At 54.4% G+C, this 22,525-nt stretch overlaps 1 protein-coding gene across 4 annotated transcripts in view; it reads right to left on the bottom strand.

Moving 5' to 3' along the window:
- Positions 1–21,138, bottom strand: part of NTRK3 (neurotrophic receptor tyrosine kinase 3) — a 219,031-nt gene extending 197,893 nt beyond the window's left edge. For 2 of the 4 annotated variants that reach the window (XM_048317173.1, XM_048317176.1), the window contains exon 1: positions 20,592–20,854. In XM_048317173.1, the coding sequence (XP_048173130.1) occupies positions 20,592–20,839 (248 nt within the window). In that variant the 5' untranslated portion in view covers positions 20,840–20,854. Of the gene's footprint in view, positions 1–7,027; positions 7,034–20,591 lie in introns of those variants that run through there. The other 2 variants (XM_048317172.1, XM_048317174.1) reach the window with 2 other exon arrangements.
- Positions 21,139–22,525: the final 1,387 nt, after the last annotated feature.

Raw genomic sequence — 22,525 nt, 5'->3', positions numbered from 1 at the left:
TCCTCCATGGCTCCCCTGAGAGCAGCAGCATGTGCTGCCTTCACACAGCCATCCCTGCACACTCCTGCCCCTTCCCAGTCCCAAAGCCCTGGCACTGCTGCCCCATGAGGGCATCCCGACCTTCCCCAGCTGTGCCATGCAAGCACCAGCTCCCATTTCCATTTTGGGTGGTGAGGACATCAGGGCTGCCTGGCCATGAGGTCCCACACAAACACACAGATCCAGAGAACCTCTGAGTGAGAGGCAGTACAAGATGTCCTGAAGCCACCCCCAAACGCTGACCAACAGATTCTGCCCATGATGGTTTTAAGCTGGGTTGGTTTTGACTTTTCACATCTTTCCCCTAACTCCCCTTTGAAACATCCTGTAGTTGCTATGGAAATAGTCTCATCAGTATGGGTGGAGCATAGCAGTACCAGCCAAAACTCCCTGTGGCTCCCAGTTGACACCAGTTCCTAGGATCTGGCAGCACTGGAGGTTACTCCAAGTTGCACAGGGAATACCCTGAGCTTAAAGCAATGCTTGGCACTAATGGATGAGTGAGACCCATCTGGGAGTCAAGGGCAGGGACTTGCAATTCACCCAGGGATAAACAGGTTAAATGCTAATTGAGACACTCTCACACTGGCTAAGGGATGAGAGGGTTATAAGCAGCAAAAAGCCGCAATTTTCCCCATCAACACCCTCACCTGGGGCAGGAGGTGGCCAGAGACAAGGGCAGCAGGAGCAGAGCTGAGCTTTGTGACTGGCCCTGCCACCAGTGTAGCCTCCAGGGAGGCTTCTCCTGCCCGCTCTGCACTCCCAGCTCTGACATGAAGCTAACCAGCAAGGGGGGTGTGAACAGCAACCATCAATTGCTGTGAAGAGGGCTGGAGGGTAGAACAGAATTCTTTCCCGTGTGGCAAGAAGAGCAGCATGTTGGGCAATTGCTATATGCTCCAGTGGGCCCACTTCACATGCTGAGCCACCCCCTCCCACCTGAGAGCCCTGCACAACACTAAGGTTTGACACCACGAGTCAATTCCTTGCTGAAAACACCAGCAGAATCCTTGCAGGCCATGGATTATCCTTTACCACTAGAGCTTGGAGCAAGGTCCCCAGGAACCAGAGACCAGCTGAGTGGGAAAAGCATCTTCTCCATGGCAGTGGACAGCAGGCCAGCAGCACTCCATGCACAGGGAGGTGCCGCTGCCATGCTGGCAGATGCACTGCAGTTGTCACCAAGCTCAGATTTAGGGTAAGTGCCAGGGGCCCCCATCTCCATCACCCCACCCAGCTGGGAGAGAGGGACTATGTGATGCCTCTACCAACAGTGCGGACACCTCCTGCCTCTGGCTGTGCTGAGTAGCTGTGTTCAACCTGCTGGATTCTGTCACCTTGTCACCAGCTGCAGCCCATGACGAATGACAGCAGGAGGCTCTCCTGGCTGCAGAGTGCAAACCAAGTTTTCAGCCACTACCAGGGCTGTCTCCAGCCATTCCCAACTGGAGATCACATCACTAATGGCAGCTTAACTCTAGTGCAACCTGGTGCTGTGGCAAGGAGGTTCCAAGCTGCCTGGTGGGCAGTTACATGACCAGACCCTCACCAGCACTCATCATGGACCAGCACATGTGAAACCCCTTTCACATCATCACTGCAAGCTCAGCATGAGCAGGTTACAGATGTTTTCCCAAGCATTTGTCTCCTGGAGCAGGGATTTTCCTCACTCACTATTGGTGCCACCATGCAGATCTCACCAAGTTTTACCATTCCCCCCTTACCAGCCCTACACAAAGCCACTGGGGCTGTAACACAGCACATCCAACCCTCTGCTCCCAGACCTGCCTGCAAAGGGGAAATCACAGGGGCAGTACCAGCACAGCACCATGAGGTGCTGTGGCACATCATTGGGCTCACACATCGCTGGTTCCAGGTGAACCTGAGCACAGCTGGACCCTGCATTACAGGGGCACCATCCTGTTGAAAGGGCTAAAGAACAATTTGCACCATCAGGCTGCAAGGTGCACGTCTACAAACCTACTTTGGGAGCACCTTGCCAGATCCCATATGCTCTCCCAAAAGAATGCACTCAAGAGAGAAAACTGGGCTTGATATTGCGCCATCCACGTCTGGTCAGAGATGCTGCAAATAATAGAACAATTGCTGGAGTGCAGGCTACTTTCTCACCCAAACTTAGCAAGTTCAAGACATAAAGCAGAAATGCCTCCCACCCCCTGTCCCATGCCCAGGGAAGGGAGTCTCTCTCATTCTCCCTGCTGGCAGAAATCTCATTGCACTAACCCAAACCATTCGCTCCACAGATTTGGGGAGAAGTTATTGAAAGAACATGCATATAAAGCTGCCTGTGAAGCAAAGGGGCTTTACAGAATCAGCAGAGGGACCTGAATCAGCCCCACTTGGACCAGGAACAACAAACCCAGGCTGAAGCCAGGGGAGCAGTCAGCCACCCATGACTCTGTGCCACTGTCACCTCCAACTCACGACACTATGCCAGCACATATCACCATCCCTCCTGCAACATCTCCAAAGGCCTGGGTGACAGACTGTGCAGTCCCAGCCCCCACAGTCCCTTTATCCTCTGTGACCCACAGGTAACCTCAGCAACAGAGCAGGGACCATTCCGTATCACAGAAAGCTAAACCATGGACTAAGTAAACAACTTATCTCTCATCACACAGCAGAATTTTCAGGATGCCTTAAGAGGCCGCTCCTCCAACATCCACATTTTCTCCATCTTTACACCAGCTTGGAGGTCCCCATCAAAACCACAGCAGCAGGGATGCTTTGGTGAGGCCCAGTCAGCCTCACCAAATGTGGGTGCTGCTACCAGGAAGACTCTGCTGTGAGGCAGCAGAGCAGAATTTGGGGCTGACTCCTGGGCAGGGGACCCAGGTGGCTGCCTAGGTGTACCCCAGCTTCACCTCACAGCACCCCGAGGTGCCCAGCAGAGAGTTGTGCCCTTTGCCTGCACAGCAGCAGAGCGCCTCAAATAAAAACTCCCCACAGCCAGCACAGTGAATAAGATTACAACAAATATAAACTAATGATACAGCTGTCAAGACAGATTAGACTGCACAGTGTAAAAAATTGCAGAGCTGTTTAGTCACAACAATATAAGATTAATTTATCAATACAGCTTATGTGGCACTGGAGAGATAGCAAATTGAATAAGTGAATCTTTTCTACACCTTGCTCAAGGAGGGAGTCTCAGACCCGATGGGTGTATGGGGCTGGATACCAGCGAGGACCCGCAGGCTGCGATCACCCGACAGGGCTGGTTTGACACAGCCCAGGGGGATCTGCACCTCCATCCCAGGCTTAGGGGATGGCACATGTAGCACCCAAATGCATGGCTCTGCACCCACATGTTCCTAAAGGTGCCCACCCTTCTGCAGTACCAGAGGGGAGAGTGAAGTTGCTAAATCAAGACATCCAGAAGCTGCTGCAGGCAGGAGCCTCCCAGAGCCTTTTCCACAAGCTCCTCCAACTCCAGCATCACAGAACTGGAGCTGTTTTTGTAGCCTCACCTTTCAGCTCTGTCCCAGTTCCAGCGTGTACGTGTGCTGGTGCACACAGGAATCCCAGGCAGCATCCACTGCTCTAATGCATGCAAAAATATGCACAGCCACAGCCACCCCTTGGGGCTAAGCCCTGGCAGAACCAGGCAAGCTTGCAGCCCTGAGAACACCTCTCATGAGTTCCCAGAAAGCAAGGATCCAACCCACAGGCCCTCAGGAGGTGCTTCCCTATTCATCCTGCAGCTGCTACCCAAAGACTACAACGTCTGCACTGGGCCCGTATCTTTTCAGATCTCTCATGTGTTGTCATCTGTGGGTTAAAAGATGTGCAAGTAAATAAATAGGTGCAGCAATAATGAGCCAAGGTTTCGATCTGTGAAGGTGAGAGCACAGCAGCATCTGCCAATACGAAGGAAGCACCCGTTTCTATAAATATTGAAATCCGGTAATTATCGTCATTAGAACTAGTTGTGATTTAGCCATAGCTCAATCCCAACAAGTAAGAATGGCATTTATTTGCCACAATTAGAACAGCTAAAAATACCTCCCAAACTTTGCCTGGTTCAGCCCCATCCCAGCAGGCTCAGCTCTGGGCAGGGAGAAATGCAAAGCAGGGGATTGCTTGAAGGAACATGTGGGGGCTGAAGAAACCCTGTGCTCTCACAGGGAGACCAGCACACCAACACAAGGCCATCCCCACCTTCTAGGAGCCCTTCACGGAAGCTCTGCTCTATGGCTTTGGGGAGCTTTTTTGCTCCCCAACTCTGTTTCATCCCCTCTAATTCTCACCACACTGGCTCACAAGGGTGGCTGTTCCCTATACTAAGGGACATTCCCTCTAGCAAGCTATATTTCCCACACCGAAAGTTTCTTTGCAGTTGTGTCAAAAGGCACAGATTTGCTTTAAAAGGCAAACAGAAAAGCCTGGCTCAAGCCAACCATCCCACTGGCAGTGGGGGCAATAGCCCTGGTAGCACCCAAATGGTCCAACCCAGCCATCGCTGACAGCCATGGGTTTCCTCACCTTGTGGGAACCTCGCAGTTATGCCAAGAGCCTCGGCACACTCAGCACCCCTCCCAGGCTCCAGCTGAGTGCTGCAGGACTCCTAGAGCTCAGCATGCTGGACAGACAGCTTCACGGGTGAGCCTGCTAAAGACCTCATCCTTCCCAGCTTCTACAGGCAACTCCTCACACAAAATCCTGTGAGCAGCATCAAGCTGTCCTGTCCTTCCTCTGCAAGGTGACCAGAGGGTCACCACGTTTCCAGAAGCTTTAAACATGAAGGGACTTGGCCATCCTGCCTTAGGGACATGTCTGCATTCCAGCTGCCACCAGCAGTTTCCCAGCCTTTTCCCCAATGATAAATAAATGCCTGTGAGGTGCAGATAAATATTGCAGGAGGCAGCACCTCAAAGCAGCTACAATCAGCTCTCAGCTTCCCATCCAAGTCCAGGAAAAAAAAAAAAAAATCTCCATCTACTGACACAAAACACCCAGGGCCATCTCCTCGTGCTTGTTCCAAGACTCAAGATTTTCCCTGAGGAAACGTGCCCAGCTCCCCCGGTCAGGGATGTTCTTTCTGACAGTCACGGTGAATATTCTCCCTGCTTATCCGATAATATCTGGAAAGGGCCGTGAAATGGGAGCTCAGAGAGTCTCCGCTGCGCGGGGGCGAAGGCGCTGCTGAGGTGCTGCTCCCTGCCAGGTCCCAAACACCCATCCCAGCCCCACTGGCCTCCACCTGCTCCTCCCTGAAACGCCTCCAGCTCTGGGATTTCTCAGCCCCCAGCCTCCCTCTGCGGGTAATCTGACCCCTCTGACGCCTTTTTTCCCCCACTCTTTTTACTTCTGAACTCTCTCCAGTTTGTCAACATTCCCATAATAAGGTGCCTTAAACTGAGACCACATTCCTGGATATTTTTTTTTATTATTATTTTGAGGCTTTTCTGTTGCTTTGCATTTTTTCAGTGAGAATAGCCAGGTCGTAGCTCTGCTCCCACAGCTCCCCCTCTCCCCAAACACAGCCCATCATTACAAGTGTAGGGCCCTTAGCCAGTTCTCAGTCCATTTGGCAGCATCGTATCCAAGGCAAACTGAACTAATTTTGAGAGTAAGATTTGGTGAGACACTATATCAAATGCTTTACTAAATCCAAATATATTAGGATTTCCACGTTCTGCTCAGCCACTAATTTTGTGATTCCATCAAAAAGAAAAAGCAATCAGGTTTGTCTGGCAAGATTTATTCTTTCTAAATCCCTGCTGCTATTGCTCATGCTTTCCTTATCCTCTAGTGCTTCACTTTCTTAATACTGCAGGACTGGAAGTGTTTGCTGGAAATTTATTTTTGCTATTTATATGGATTTTGAAAATCTGCCTCTGCTCTCCTCCACTGCCCCCTGCCTTTCCCACTGCTGTTTAGCATCCCTGTGCTCCCACCATACTCATCATCTCCTCCATCCTCCTTCCAAAGCCAGAGCACAGTAGCATCAATAAGCCCAGTGTTAATACACAACTCAGACACAAGATACAGGAGGAAAACTAATTAAAAAAAAATGTTTGGCATCAAGAGAAAGGTCTAAAGGAAACACCCAGCTGGGTCAAGCCCAGGTCCATCGCAGAGCATCACCAACAGTTAATATTAATGCCTGAATCAGTCAGCCTGAGCAACACCACGTTTTTCTTGCAAATCTTCTGGCAGCCACACCCGGGGTGATCAGGGAGAGTTGAGCCGGAGGTGACACAGGTCGGTACCTTTCCAGGGGACACACACAGTCCATGCTGGGTCAGGGCCAGCACTTCTGTAAACCAAACCCTGAACCACTCAGGCAGCTGAGGAGCTCCTCCAGGCCTGGGGCTTGCAGAGAAAGGCAGGAAAGGCTGCACTCCCTTGCTCTAGGCTGCTACCCCAGTTTCCCACTCATAGCTTGAGGGCTGAGGTACTCAGAAAGCCACTTCATAGGGCACTCAGATCTCCTGCAGCATTTCCCTCCCCAGTGAGCCAAGCAGAACTCTCTAAGTCCTGTGTTCACACAGAAGCTTTTCAGACAGCACCATCCCAAAACACTGCCACGGGTGACCCCATCCCAACTCTGACTGTGCATCCACTGCTGTGTGTCCCACTGACCTCCGTGGGAGCAGGGCAGAGCTGCTCCTGCAGTTCAGGGTGTCACTCCCTCCTGCTCATCAGGAGGAAAAAGGCAGCTGTGTTGGAGTGTCACCGGCTTCTGCTCACCAGGCCTTAGAAAGACTCAGTAATTTGTACGCCAAATAACACCTGCCTGGGTGCCAGCTGCCTGCATACCCTCGGGACACCCCAGCCAGCCACAGCAAAGCAGCAGCACTACCAGCCTGTATCGAGGACAAGCCATGAGCTGCAGACACAGCCTTCCCACAGACACTGACACCTCCCCTGGCACACCCAGGTCACGGCACAGAGCTGATGTTTGGCTTCCCACACCTCCACCAGGTCAGGTCTCTGTCAGACCCTTTGCCTCAGCTCCTACGTGCTGTTCCAGAGGAAAAGAGCACAGCATGGTCATCCCAGCAACTCAAGACTCAGAGCATCAGCATCCAGCAGAAGCCCAGGTGACAATTCTCCCTTACACAAGGGACCTCTGCTGCCCACAGCTCCTTCAGTGCCCACTGAAGGGAGCTTACACAGGGGCGTGGCGGAGCTAAGCTATGGCATGACCCCAAGCACTCAAGGGATAAAAGGAGATTTTCTCTTGACTCCGGCTATTTTTACATATCAGAAATGTGTCCTGGGGGAGCAGCCATCCCCAGGAGCCCTGCTGAGGGCTGGGATACCAACACCCTCCAGTTTACAGCCAGCTGGCTGCAGCCCAGCTGAAGATGACAGCCCAGCCCTGCTCGCAGCACAAGGATGACCTACCCTGCAGGCAGCCGGGCAAAATGTCCTCCACCATCTCCCAGTGGCAATTGAGTCCTGAAGGAGCTGGCGGGAGGGATTAACCCATCCTGGGACAGCTGCCCTCCATCGCCCCATCCATTACCCCAGCCTCACCAGGGCTCAGGATTTACAGCACAGGCAGAGCAAGGGGGGTCAGCAGAGGAAAACTAATGGGAACAGAGGATTTACAAGGAAGGGCTGGATTCAGGGAAGGCAGAGCAAAGCAGAGGGTGATTTACAGGGTCAGCAGCAATTTACACAGCAGGTGGCACAGGGGATGCAAGCATTTACAGGGGCAGGGGAGAAGTGCATTTTATGGGTCTTTATTAGGAAATGAGTATCTCCTTCTCCTGACCACTGTGACCTGGGGAGGGATGTGGGAGCTGATGGATCTCCAAGGAGCCTCCCCCTTGTTCTGGAGGTCACAGACAGGCCATCATGGGGAACCAGCCCTCTCCCAGCATGGCTGCATACTGAAGCTGGTTTCTGCTTGGCCACAACAACCTCAGGGTCATTCCAGCGTGTCCTTGTCCCACCACTGCCCCGGGGCAGTATTCCAAGGGCAGTCTTGGTGGTCAGTGCCTCCAGGGAGGCTACAAACAAACCCTCAGACATCTCCTCCTGGAGCTGGAGGCCCTTCCTTCCTCCTGGCAAGCCCCACAGTCCCTCCCCACCAGGGTCTGATCCAGCTCATCTGCTGGCAGAGGCAGCGTTTCTCCCACTGCCAAGGCTCCTCCCGCCACCAGGACGTGGCTGCCAGGCTGGTGACAGGCGGCCAGGGTCGGGGCTGCTGTCCCTCCACCCCGTGGTGGGGGCAGTGAGCCAGCCCCAGGGCCACCAGCACAGATACACACGAATCACGTCACCCACTCTCCAGTCCCATTTTCCAGCTGCTTCTGGCACCCAGCAGGAGTCAGGGATTGGGGTGGGCCCCACGCATGCAACCCTCAGCACATCACTATGGGCAAGCCGGTCCTTTCCCTCTCCCACAGCATCTTCCCCCCACTCCTGAATTGCAGCAGGGCTGGTGAGGGGTGCAATCCTCAAGCACACAGTGCAAAACATGAGGGGTGGCAGCGTGTTTTGGTCTCCAGCTATCACAAAGCTCCCAGCCCTGGCTCTCCTAGCAGCATCTGTGAGCTGGCAGGAGACAGGCTGGGCTCAGAGACACAAGGGTTACACCTGGTCTGCTCACCCTGCAAGCAGGAAAAGTTGTCCCAACACAGAAACTCCACCATGTTGTGGCATCATCACTTTGGAGCATGCCATGGCTGGCTTCCGCCACCCCAGGAGGTGACAGCTCAACTTAATGTCCAGGAGTGAGCTGGGACACACTTCCTGCTGCCCCCAGCTCTTCCCTGCCACTGCTTCCTGTCAGCAGTACAAGGCACAGGCTGCCCCTCCAGAAGTGACATTCGCAGCACATCATGGCCTGGGGAACAAAGCCTCAGCCCTGCCAACAGGGGGATACCCCCAGTGACATGCCAATCCACACCTTGCATGCTCCTGTGTTTACTCCCCAAAAAGAGGCTTTCAGAACAAGAAGTGGAGAGGTTGATCCTAGAAGAGCCAAAGAAAGGGGGAGTTCACTCAGACGTTTCATCTCAGTCTCATTCTCCAGACACTCCTCTATTTTGTAAAAGACAGAGCAGGCCACATGCTAAACAAGTGCAATCCCTGCAGGGGACACCCAGCCTCTTGCAGCCCTGGGCTGCTCGGTACAGGGGTGCAGTAAGACTCATGCCACTGTCAGAGAGAGGGACAGAGGGGAACAGCTCCAAGCACTGACCACAGATGCCCATGAAAGCATTGAGCACAGCCCAGCCCTGGTGCAGCATAAAAGAGGTGAAAATAAAGTTATGAGCAGCCTACACAAAGCAAGAGAAGTTTCTCTCTGTCAGCCTGGAGAGATGCAGCTTTGTAGCCCAGACAGGTCACACCAGGCAACATCCCAATGTGTAGGAGCCCGGATAACATCCCATCGTTTGCAGGTGAGGACTCACTCCCAGCCCAGCTGATCCCACAGATCCTCAGCAGAGACACATGGGCAGCACCCCAAATAAGCTCGTCCTCTTATCCATGTGAAGCTTCCAGAGAGGCACAACAGCAACACTCAACTCACAGCATCACCAGAACCACAGACAGCAGCACCACCATTGCCCCCCTCCCACTCCCCCAAAGTTTGACTAAAGCTCAGGAGTATCTTTGCTTTTATAAATCTCTGCCTTTTAATGATGGCTTCAAGGCTCAGAGAAAAAAAGGCCCATTAAACTCACTGAATAAGTTAATGGGGCAGAGAGAATCCATTTCAAAGCCACCCCAGGCTATTTTCCTCTGGAGCTAAAGCCTGAATAAGCAAAAAGGAAAAATTAAAACTGTACAGTGCTTTGCCAATAAATAACCCCCAGTGTAATCTGCTCCCAGGCAGGCCTCCATTTTCAGAGATAATAGGATGCAGATCAGCTGCAAACCACCTCCCCTTGCAGGGACCACCACCTTTTGATTGCAATTAGCTGTGCCAAGGCAGGAGCCTCCATCTGCCTGTCCCCTTCCACCTGCCTGGGCAGGAGGGAATTTCCTGCAGGAAATGCCAAAATCCAGCACTTAGCTCTGCAATTTCCCGACATCAATGCTCCAGACACATACCCCTGCTTCTCTGCCCCATTTTTCCCCAGCCCTCCTGCCCCTTCATCCCTGTCTTCTCCCCCTCCTTCACCAGCAGTGCTGTGGGTCCATCCCTCACCCATCAACCAGAGCCCACACACAGCTGCTCCTCCCCAAGCACTTAAAAAACAAGTGCATGTCCCAGAGAGGAGGGGAAAAAAAAAAAAAAATCCTGCTTGTAAATGTTGATCCCACTAGACGCGGTTTGTTTACTATTTAATATTTAAAGATGCTAATTAAGTTTCTGAATAAATAAATCTATGCTACCCATGCCTTTTGGAAGGCAGGTATCCTTCCCTCAGGGCCAGGGCAGTCCAGAACATGGTGGGTGCTAGGCAGTGTGCCTGGGTCTGGGGACAAGCCTGGGGCAAAGCTCGAGGATCCCATCACCATCCCTTCTGGAAGGAAAGGCTTATTGGCAACATGAAGCAACACCAGGCTGGGAGCATCAGGCACCTCAGCCATCAAGTCCTGGAGGAGAGCACAGGCAGGACAAGGCACCAGGAGGATTTCCAGGCAGGGGTGCCCACAGTGGTTCCTCTCAGCCCTGGGATGGGATCTCAGCTACAAGCCAGGAGCCAAGGGCTTGCGCTCCCAAGGGCCAGAGGATGAACCCACAAAGTGCTGGGGGGAACACGGACACCAACACACAGCACCACAGCCCACCAGCACACCGGCAGCCAGGGCTGCTGCAGCGACCAGCCACAGACACCCACATCCCTCCCAACTGCCCAGAGCCAGGACAGGCAGCCCACACAGCTTCTTACCCGAGAGCTTCCCTGTTCCAGCTCCTCTTCTCAAAACCAACACGCAGCATCTCGCAAGGAGCAGCGACTACTGCCTCCCTCACACACAGCCCTCAACACCCACAGCTCAGCTCTCCCACCTGATACCTCTTCAGCCTCATTAGGCTCTGCCTCTCCCAAATCCGCTCCAGCTGTATCCTGCACCTTGCCATTAACCCCCACAGTGCCAGCCCTGCAGAGCTCCTTGTTGCCCCTCCCTGCCCAGCTGGCCTCCTTGCACCGTGCAGGTACGCGGCTCACACTCCTCGGGCTCAGGCTTTGCTTTGATGCTCCCAAGGACACCCTCCAGCATCTGCCCCGACCTGAAATGGGGGGCACAGCACTTCCCAAGGGAGCTGCTCTGATGCTGATTCAGCTCTCTGCTGCTCTGCCCTCTCTCCTGCAGAGTCTGGGACAGCCTGTGAGATGGCTGGAAGCACAGATGTGTCCAGAGCTCGTGTGAGGCTCAAAAGAGGAAATAGTCCCCAGCAACATTCAGCTTCTCCGAACAGGCAAAAAGAGAGCCCCAGGAGGAAGGGATGCTCTCAGCAAGTTGGGGAGCTGGGAACACACAGCATCCTTGCCCTGTGTCCCACTGAACTTTGCTTGTTCCACAGGCTGCTCAGCAGCAGCCACCCAGTGACTCGGGGACTTTCACCTTACTTTTCCTGGGATTGTATTTTGGCTGGGAGAGCACAAGCAAGGCATGAGACAGACAAAGCCAGGACCCACCTCACTGCCCCAGGAACACCCGTCCACATCCTGGAGGAAAGAGTTTTGAGGACAAGAGAGACTTTTCCAGCCACACAAGTCACAGAGCTCCCCACAGGCAATCCCATCCGTACTGGGAGGAACATGAGGGATGCCCAAGCTGGCCTTGTCTGCCTGGGTTAAGAGCAGGCAGGAGGAGGGCAAGCAGCCCAAGGGAGCATTTGCACAGCTGGATCACAGGCTGGAGAGCCAGGACTCCTTGTTCCCAGCCCAGGTCACTGCACAGCATTTCCATGGAGAGCATGGGATGGGGGATGAGGCCAGAGCTGCTCCAGGAGCAGAAGGAAAGTCGGCAGCTGCAGGCACCCGAGATCTCCCCCATGTGGCTTCATGTCCCGGCAGGGTCAGGAGTTAGAGCCTGGCATTGCTGCAGCTCAGCTGAACATTCATGTTCCTAATTTATCCTGGCAAACCCCTGAGCATGCAGGGTCCTCAGCAGTGCTCAGATTCCCAGCATCTGTTTGAGCATTTCCACATTAACATTTCTTAGTGGGAACCTCCTGGTGAGAACTAGTTAAGGGACAGCCTTGCACAGCCCAGAAGGATGGGGATTGCACCATGTTCACATCTGCTCCCACCCACTTCCCAGTCCCCAGGGACAGCACAGAGCAGCCAGCAAAGGCACCAGTGCCCTGTCCCCTTCCCAGCACAACTGAGCCCAGCACGGAGCTGTAGGAGAGCTGCAGGCAAGAGGCTGCATGGCGGGTAGCGCTTGGGTCAGCATCCTCCTGCATCCTTCCCTGCGATCCCAAGACGGTTTAGTTGTCATTTCAACACCACTGTAGTCAAGAACAGCACCTCAAGTTGCACATCTGTGCTATCAAACTCCCTTGGGAACCCTTCCTGACCTCTCTGCCCCACTGCTGGGACTTGTGTTTTTAATTAAAAAGGCAGTTGTTATTTAGGCAGACCAACGCTGGGAGTGATGTCACATGTGGGTACAGGAAGGGCACGGTCACTACCAGGCTCCATTATCCACCATCCCAAAGCACTGGGTGGCAGCTGGAGGAAAGCTGGCTGTGCACATGGCTCTGGCTTCTCCTGCAGCTCCTCAACTGCTACAGCACATGAAAACAAGCTAAAAACACATGTTCTCCTGGTGCCACCCTGCAGGCAAGCACAGGCCAGGTCTCACACAGAGGGAAACGTGGAAGGCCCCCAGTCCCTCGGGGTGTGGAAGCCGGGTGGTATGTGGAGGATGGGGGTACCCAGGGACACAGCACAGCAGGGTTGGTGGAGTAGCAGTGATTTCAGTGCAGTGCTCCAAGGGGAGTCCAGAGAGATTTTAGTCCCCCTTAAGCCCAGGCCCTGAGCTGTTCCATGGCTCTAACCCGTGATCCATCACCCACTCCCCAACACATATCCAACAAAATGTTGCCCCTGCCATGGTGCTGGGGGTCCATTTGCTGTTGCGTTGCAGGACCACAGGGTGTCACAGCCTTTCCATCATGCTGGCAGCCCTTGGAAATAACCAGCCCCTCTTTGGCCCAGCTGCCAGGGAAAATGAGACAATCCCAGGAGCCACACATAGAGGATGTTACAGGGCCAAGACCAGATTCCTGCCCCCACTCACCCTTGCTCTGTCTCACAGCAGGCTCTTCTCAGCCTTCCCCCCTTGGAGAAGGCCTCTTTAGCTCTCTGACCTCCATCCAGAGGTTTAATCAAAGGAGCAAAGAATATTGCACCTACCCTGGAGGCCTCCAAACACAGCTCTCAGTCTGTGTCTTCTTGCCACTACCTCCGGGTTTCTCCATGGACCTCTCTCATGTCTGCTAAACAAAGCAGGACCAATAGAACATCCTTGTTTATCCCTTGCTCCATGCTTGGCCTCTCCCTAAACCCTGGCCAGTGCTGGGCTAAGGGACCTCCATCCTCACTCTGCTTCTTGCAGGCCAGTCCCACCACTGTTCTGTGCCTCAGCTTCCCCACCAGTAAAATGGACAGAGCTATTAGAAGCTTCCTTGTAGGATCACAGCCAGAAGCTGGTCTCAGAGGGTAGGTCATGACCCCGCTCAGGCACCTCTTGCCCAGCAACAGGTTCTCACTGCACCCGCTTCGGTTGGGCCAATACCGCCAAAAAGCTGCAAATCACCTCAATTCACAGACAGGCTGGGGCTGTATCTTGCAGCACTGGTGGAAGAGCTGTGGGTAGGTGGGGGTGCACTGACCACACTCTCCCGCAGCAGCACAGAGAAGAAAGCCATGACCCAGCAACTCACTCGGGTCCTAGGGGACCACCCGACACCAGTGGGTGCCCACGCAGGGATGGGGATGCCGAATTAGGGAGCAGGTGAGGGCCCAAGAGGGGTTCAGCAGCACGGGCACCCAGAGCAAAGGGCTTTCAGCGTGACAGCGAGCAGGCGGTGCCCTGCCCCCCGAGCCCCCGCAGCCCCGGCGCTCCCGCACCCCGCGCCGCTCCGGTGCGGCTCCGAGCCGGCCGTGCCCGCGCACCGCGCATCGCGCATCCCGGAGCCGGGCTGTCTGGCGCTGCCGCTTGCCCTCTAGCGGCACAGCCGCCTTTAGACGGGAATAGCGGAGCGGAGGAGCCGGGATGCGCCGGGCAGAGCGAGCCGGGCTCCGGCCGCCCCAGCGGGGCACAGGGTGGAGGCTCGGCCGGGCGCTGTGGAGCATCCACGGATGTGGAACATGCTCGTTTGCCAGCGCTCCTGCACCCACAGCCTCAGTCCGGAGCGTGTCGTCTTTGGGGGATAACGGGGACAGCGCGCTGCCGCCGTGGTGCTGGTGCTGCATGCGCGGCTCTCAAGGAACCTGGAGAACCACGTGAGGTGAGCGAGCTGCTGGCCCTCATCTCCTCCTGTGGGCACAAAGTGCTGCGATGCCCAACCGCGGCACGAAGTGCAGCCTCTGGGCGACGAACTCGCCCACAGCACCTCCTCGGTGACAGCTTTGCTGCACGCCCCTTGGTGCCGAGGGGAGAGCAGGAGGATTTGGGGCAGACCAGAGCCCACAGGCTGCTGTCAAACACAGCTGCTTGGAAAGCAGCTACACAGCCTGTCGGAACCCCCTCTGCAGGAAACACTGAACTACTGCTATCGCACAGAGCCCGGTAAATGACACTCCGAGTTACAAGCACTAGTAACACTCACTTTGGAAGCCTGGCAGGCTTAAGGCTTGGTTTATTCCCCACTTGTCAGCAGTCCCCCTAAATGGGATGCACCAAATCCAGCCATAAACTCCTGGACAACACCAAGCAGGGGCTTTTCACTGAGCAGGACAAGCCGGTGTGCCAGGGTGGCACAGGGAAGCACCACCAAGCTCCATCTACCTCCAGGGCTCCCCAAAGGTGATCCCACGGGACATCTCAGGGACTCTTTGGGGAGTTCCCTGAAAGGGCCCAGCATTGCTGGGTGCATGGATGGTCACAGGGCTGTGGGAGACCTCGAGCAGTCTCATTCCACAGCACATGAAGATGCTTTGTTTCACAGAGGTGAGCTGATAATATAAAGCAGACCCAGAAAGCTTTTCCTGAGCTCTACAAAAGCCCTTAGCCAGAGGCAACACCTCTCCAAGCCTCCAAGGACAGCAAGGCAGCTCCTCCTCACTCCCTTTAAACATCCATCCTAGACCTGAAGCACCTCTGTCTCACCTTTCCAATTATAAGGAGACAAGCCTACAGTCAGAACTAATTTAGACTTCCCCAAAACCTGCAGGACACAAGGACATGGGAGATGCCACATCCACCCTGAAATCATCTGGGCCACCAGCTCCTCCTGTCAGGCCAGCAGCTCAGGCCCCATGTTTGGCTCAGAAAAAGTCTGGGAGGTGCTGGCAGGCATCAAAACTGTCTCCTTCCTGAAGAAATACCTGACATCACCTGTGCCAGGAAAGTGCCTCTCTCCAGGACTGGTCAGCAGAGAGAAAGACAGTAAGAGCAAGGCAAGGAGCCAACAGCCAGCCCACAGGAAAGAGGGAGGATACGGCTCAGTTCTCCTGTCTTAAATCACCTCTAGAGCATCAAGACCATATATCTCAGCCCAACTCCTTGTCCCAAATATCTCTGGACCCTTTTCTGTCCTCACAGCTTGGTGCTGCACCTGCCTCCCCCATCCTAACATCCTTCAGGATAGATGCTCTGCATGAACAAAGGTCCTGCAAATCCAAGCTGGATTGAATTAGGGACCTTTTGGATGGTCTCTGGAGCAGCCAAAGCCTCTGGGACCAGAAGATGGGAGACTTTGGGAATGCAGAGCCCTTCATCTCGGGGGAATAGTAGTACACGAGGCACACTGGGCACAGCATGGCTGATTCACAGAGAGGGGAAAAGTTTGTGCCTGTTGTCTGAAGCAGAGCAGTCAATAATCTGAGCATCACAGGAGCCCTTCTCATGGCTGCTTGGGTCACCAGTGCAAGTTCTGCTCCCTCTAGCCCTGCCAGGAAGAGTCCTGCCCTTTCTTTCTTCCCTCCTTCCCAGACATGGGCACACACGAGCATTCCCAGTGTCTCGGCTCTCCCCGCACCAGCAGGGAAGGGGTGCTGCTGCTCCGAGCACCCCCTCGCTCTCCCCCACTCCACATGCTCCCAGCTCCCGCGCAGCGAGTGGGGGCTGCGCTGCCGGTCCCCCCACAGCTCCCAGCGCTGACGTGGCTCTCCCACCCCCAGCCAGGCCCACGGGATGGAGCGCATGCTGCCGTAGACTGGTGGGATAGCCTGATAAGGAAGAATGAAGATGCTGTTCTTGTCTACGGACGGGAGCAAGAGGTTTCCTCTTGCCCCTGCAGGTGAGACCCCAAAATCCTTCATCCCACTGTGCTCCACAATGAGCCACCTCCTCTTGGGTTGCTCTGAATTCATCTCACCTTGTTGAAAGCAGCTGCGAGCTGCACAGATACAACCTGAATATCCAGCCATCGAGTGTGTTCTACCATGAGAACCCCAATTCTCCCCTGGTGAGGCTGGGTAAAGAGTGAGGCCTTATATACCGGGGACATCTCCCTACCTCAAGGGAGCCCAGGGGTGACACACGCAGGCCACCACCGCCTGCCTAGCAGCATCTCTGCAGTGCCATAGCAACAGCTGAGAAGTAGGGAGGCCCAGATGGCAAACTCCTCCGTCTGTCCTTCCCCACGCTCGGTGCCGGCGCACGCAGGCGCTGCCCACGCTGCCAGCGGGGTGAGTCCCCGGCCCGGCCCGCCCCTGGCACGCAGCACCCGCCGTCACCCCGACACGCGGCAGTGCAGGCGAGCCCGGCTGCCCCCTGTGCCAGCCAGCCAGCCCCCTGGCTGCCCCCTGTGCCAGCCAGCCCCACGGCTGCCCCCACTGTGCCAGGGCTGGGGACCCACGGTGACAAACACGCCAGCTGCTCGGCACGTGGGAGTGGATGGGGTTCTGTGCCACAGCAGCCCTGGGATCAAAGCTCTGCCTGTGCATCTGGTCTTGCAGTGAGTAAAACCCCATGTCGCAGGGGTGAGGATGGGCTGGGGGGAGCTTGAGCGTCCCTGTAAGTCACACGTGGCTGGAGACACAGCAAAGGCCACCCAGCTGTGCAGGAAAAGCAATGGCATGGACATACCCCAAGCCCATGGTACCCTCTCCTGAAACTGGGAGGGGGAAGTGCAGAGCACGACTCCAAACTGGGGCCTTCTCAGCCAGGTCCAAGCTGGCTCTCTGGCTAGACAGGGCTGCTGGCAGCTCTTCAGAGGGATCTGTGTGCAGAGTCACATCTCCAGGGATGCTACCCAAAATCGGGTAGCTGTCTGGGCATGCTGGGAAAGGGCAGAGGGACATCAGCCAACCTAACCTCCTCGTTCATCTCAGGGCAGGAACCTCCTGCCTTTCTCCTGCCTGACCATTGACCTGGCACCACCTGGATTTGCAAGAAGGTTGTGTGTCACTGTCCCCTCCAGCCCAGCCAGGGCAGGAACCACCCAGCCCTGACTTCTGCCAAAAGGAGGATGTGTGGGAAGCCAGAAGCACCAGCAATTGAAGCAAAGGCCATTCCACTGAGGGGTGCAACAGGAGGCTGGATGGTGGGGCACCACCGTGAGGGCATCCACAGGGCTGGCCTGCCCCACCAGCCTCCTTCAGCAGCACTGCAGGCTGGGTGTCCCCTGTTCCTCTTCTGTTGTCCTCGCCTCACAGGGCCTCATCAGCCACTAAGAAGTGATATAACCCAAAGCTCCTGATGGCTCAGTCCCCAGCGCTAGGTTGGGCTGGGCTGGCCTGGAGGGGTCTTGCCCTGGCTCAAGGGGGTAAGATGGACAAGCCCTCCAAATGGCTCAAATCGGTTTTTTCAGCCAGCTCTCTGAATGAGTGCTGGCAGTCTTTCATCAGCAACACTCAAGCCCTGATTTGGAAGCTGAGCTCTGTTTTGGAAGTGAATAAGGCTGTGCCTGGTCGCAGGGTTGTTTCACCACCCCACACTCCATTTGCTTTTTCGCCAGCAACAAGATGGAGCAGCGACCACCACCTTCCCCAGGGCCTGTGGGGAGGTTCCAGCTGGGGCACTGCATCCCCCAGCCACAGGGACAGGATTGAGCCTCCCCTGCTCGCCCCCAGCCCACTGGGAGAAGGTGCTTTTGCCCACTGGCTGCCCACAAGCTGCCTAATGAGGCCAAGCCCCCGGTGAGCATGGCAAGCAGGGGGAAAACACTGATCCTCGCCCAGCTGAATCAGACTCACATGCCAGGAGTGATTCAGCGATGACCAGGCTGGGCTTCAAGGCACCCTCACCCCAACATCCATGATGTCAGGGCTGGCAAGGAGAGGCCTGACATCAGCCTGAAAGGGTGCAGGACCTGATGCCTCCCGCACAAGAGCGTGAATGTGGTTCAGCCCTGGCTCCCGGCAGCGGCTCCTTTGCTGGGAAGCATCCCTGCCACACAAATCAACCCTCTGCTCCCATAAGCATCCACTACAAACCACTGCTGCCTTCCCAGTAAGCACAGACCCTTGTGGAAAGTTTTCATTTGTGCTCAGTCTCAGCCCCTGAGAGCATTTTGGAGTTCACGCCAGTCCTGTGCCTCAGCCCTCCCAAGCCCAAAAAGGGAGGCACGGGTCCAGCAGCGATGCAGAGGGTGAAGGAATGTGCTTTGCTCAGTGTGAAGCAGAGATGCCTACGAATTCCAGCAAAAACTGGCACCTTCTTCTCCTTCCCCAACTCAAGAGAATCTCCTTTCCAAAAAAAATACCCAGTATCTCTTTCTGGAGTTGTCCGTTTGGATTTTATTTTCCCCTCTCCTTTTTACGGACTGCTTATCAGCATTTCTCATTTTCAAAGCAGTAAAGACATTTTCTGGGCACAAAGCACTCGTGTAATACTACCTCTCACAGCAGTTCAGATGTCTGTGCGTCTGACAACGCACACTCGCTCACGCTGGTGGCTTCCAAACCTTCCCAGCCTTTCCTCCTGCTCCTCGGCCCCCAAAGGGTTAAAACTAAACCACAACAAACAGCGAGCACAGGGAAAAAACACGAGTTTCTCTGACTTCCCCAGCATCACCCTCATCCCTCCAGCATCACAGGGAAAACACTCCAGCACGACAATGCAGGATAAATATGGGGCAATTGGAAGGGGAGCGTTGCATTAGCTTCCCCATTTACTTTCCCCATTCCTGCTGCTTTTACGGAGGTCTGCTGCCAAGGGGAAGGCAGAGTTGGAGATTCAGGGTCAGTGACCTGCTGAAAACCTGCCTGAGCATCACATCAACCTGTAAGCAAGCAGGGAAAGCAGCTCCCATCATCTTTACCCAGCAAACGTGATGAGCAGAGCTGCGAAAGAGGCACTGCGATTACTCCATGGCTCTGCTGCAACTGCACTGTGACCAAATAAAACAGCCTCAGGAGGAGACCCAAAGCCCTCTCCCTCCATGCAACCGTGCCATCGAGGTGATAAAAAAAAAAAAATAATAACCCTCCATTACTCATTTCAAACCTTGCTGCATTTAACTGCCAGAATAAAGGATTCCACCTCTTCTCTGCTCAACTCCCACTGGCAACTTGCTCTGGGGGCTACATTTCCCTAAATGCTCACATTTCAATTAGCATTAGAATAATGAAATGGCTCAGAGTTCATCTCACCCAAAAATGTACTGGAAAATAAAGAGCAGAGATTGGAAGCAGTGAGGAATTTTTTTTTTTTTTTCACACACACACAGAGCATGATGGATTCAGGAGAAGGAAATATATTCCTTTCTCGACTCCACACTGATGAGATTAACATGGGCTTTGCTAACTGCCTCTCCAAACAAGGATAATGCAACTTCAAGTTGATTTTCCAGATAAACAAGCATGCAAACAAACGCAAAGTGCTCAACTAAAAATATCTCGCTGCTCCGATGCTTCTCCCCACCGCCACCACCCCGAACCTAAAACGCACAAATCCTATCGTGGCACCACGACGAGTTACAAAATTATAACAATGCAAATTAAATAAGCTACTTAAGGGACATCTCACTGTCCTGGTTTTTTTTCCTCCTCTTAAAAATGCAAAACCGCAGATCCCCAGATACACTCAGCCAGGGCAGAGAGTATTTTTCTGATGTGAGGATGTAAAAAATAATGATATTTTAACCGGATCCAAAGTCTCAAGAAAGAAAAAACAGCTCAGAACTTGCTTTTCTTGCCCAATTTGGGTAAATATGTGGCGGTGTGTGGCTGTGGCGTCCCCGTTCCCCTTGCAGAAGCAAACAGTTAAAGGAAGCAGCAGCTTTAGCATCTTTGCCTGCTGCTCTCTCTCCTGCTAAGGAATCAGATCTCATTTACTTTATTCCTCTTAAGCCTTGGCCAAACTGTTGCTGGGCTTTTTATGGGTTTTTTTGGGGGGGGATGGGGTAAGGGAAAAGCCGGATCCGCATCCTCTGCCTGGGGAGTCGGGCTGAGCCCAGACAGCGCAGCGATGCCGGGGGCACCTGAGCTCCGCACGGGCAGCCCAGCCCGCACCCTGCCGCGGGAGGGGAGCCCGGGGGGAACCCCACTTACATGGAAGTGATGTTCCTTGAGATGTCCGTGATATTGATGCTCGTGTTGCCATTGCTGCTGCCTGAATCCTGCCCTTCCAAGAGAGGGAAGAGGTTCCCATCATCCGGCTTCTTGCAATTGATGTCTGTCTTGCTGCAAAGACAATTAGCAGGGCAAGCCAGCACCGAAAGCAGATAGTCTCCCCAAATGCTCCAGAGCAAAAATACCCTCCAGAAAGTGCACTTGGTAGGGCAAAGAGAGACATCCATCTCCGATTGCTGCTTCTAAAAAAGAGGAGGAGGAGGAAAGGGGGGATGGAGGGAGGGGAAGGGGGGGAAAGGGGGAAGGAAACAAAGACAGAGGGAGGAAAAAGAAAAAAAAAAACAACAACAACAACAAAACCTCAAGCGATCAGATGCAAAAATCCTCCAGCAGATGAAATCATGCTGGCAGCTGGCTGGGAGAGGCTGTAATTCCCGCTAGGGCAGCGGCCGCGGCCGCGGGCGGGGATGGATGCATGCCGGCCCGGCCGCCCGCCGCTCCCGCAGCCGCTCCGGAGGATCGCAACGGGAGGCTGGGGAGGGAGGGAGGGGAGGGGAGGGAGGGAGAGAAGCAGCCGGGGAAATAAATAAATAACAAAAACGGTGCGAAAGTCACCAAGTCCCACCTACTGGGCAGAATTAAAATTGACACACCTGCAAAAAAAACAGACAGAGGGAGAGGAGGGGGCGATCTCCCCTTCCCATCGCTTCCCTCCCCCGGCCTGGCCAGCCCTGCTGCGGTGGGCACAAAAAGCAGGGGAGGAGGAGGAGGAAGAGGAGGAGGAAGGCTTGCAAAGAGAGCCGGGCTCCGCAATAAAAAGGATTCCCCACCCCCCTCCCTCTCCGCTTAAACCAGTGTAGGAGGAGGGGGGGAGAGAGGGGAAAAACCCCACGGCTGGAGCCCAGCTCAGCCCCGGGAGCGGAGGAAAAGTTGAAGCTGGGGTTAAATTTTTGGTGGGGGAGAGCAGAGGGGCTCTGGCTCGGCTCCTGCTTTCCCAAGCTCTTTTGGAGGACGATGCTGCCTTTCGCTTGGTTGTTGGGTGGGTTTCTCCCCCTCCTCCCCCAACCCGGACATAAGGGTGGAGAGGAAAGAGAGATTAAACTGAACTGGAAGAGAATAAAAGCCAGTGTGGATTACAGCAATTTAAATTTTTTTTTCTTCTTCTTCTTTGGAGGATCCTAGCGAGAGGCAGATCAGACGGCTGGGTGTGAAAAAAGCGACTGAAGAGCACCCAGGAAGGACTTTCAAGAAAAGATGCACCCCCCAACCCCTAAAAAATGCATTGGGGACCCAGCTGGCTGCCGGGAAGCGCAGGCAGGAGCACCCAGGGTCGGGGCTCCCGTCCTCCCTCCCCTGGCTTCCCCTTCCCTCCTGCAGCAGATTCTGCAATCAGACATGCAAAAAAAAAAAAAAAAAAAAAATCCTGAAAGAGGAAGACTGAAGTGTTGAAAAGGCTGAGCTCAGAGCGCCGAAATGGCATCAGGAGAGCAGTGAGTGCGAGCTGAACAGCAGAGCGAATTAAGATGCATGGTGCATTTTTGGCAAGCACAAACCCAAGCAGATCAGAGCTCTGCTTAATTTGCTCTGCTTTTCCACAGCGCTTTTCTGCATGCCTTTTTTTTTTTTTTTTTCCCCAATAGTTTCATGTCTCTGCTCCTCTGCACAGAGAAAGCGATAAAGGGATGGTGCTGCAGGCAGGAGCACGGGCAAAGGGAGGAATTACAGGTGTAGGACTCCAAATATTTCAAGGGTCTACTTCTGCCAGGCACAGGGCTTTGCACAAGGAGGAGAGACAGCGCTGGCTGAGACAGCACCTTCAGACTCTGCTACACACCCAGAATCATCCTGCTCGAGGAGAGGCGACAGGATTTGGGGGTAAAGAGGGAAAAAACTTCACCACACTGAAGGGATTT

The sequence above is a fragment of the Corvus hawaiiensis genome, chromosome 13 (genome assembly GCF_020740725.1).
Source record: "Corvus hawaiiensis isolate bCorHaw1 chromosome 13, bCorHaw1.pri.cur, whole genome shotgun sequence".
NCBI lineage: Eukaryota > Metazoa > Chordata > Aves > Passeriformes > Corvidae > Corvus > Corvus hawaiiensis.
The sequence above is the reverse complement of the archived record's forward strand: the minus strand, read 5'-3'. Positions and strand labels throughout refer to the sequence as shown.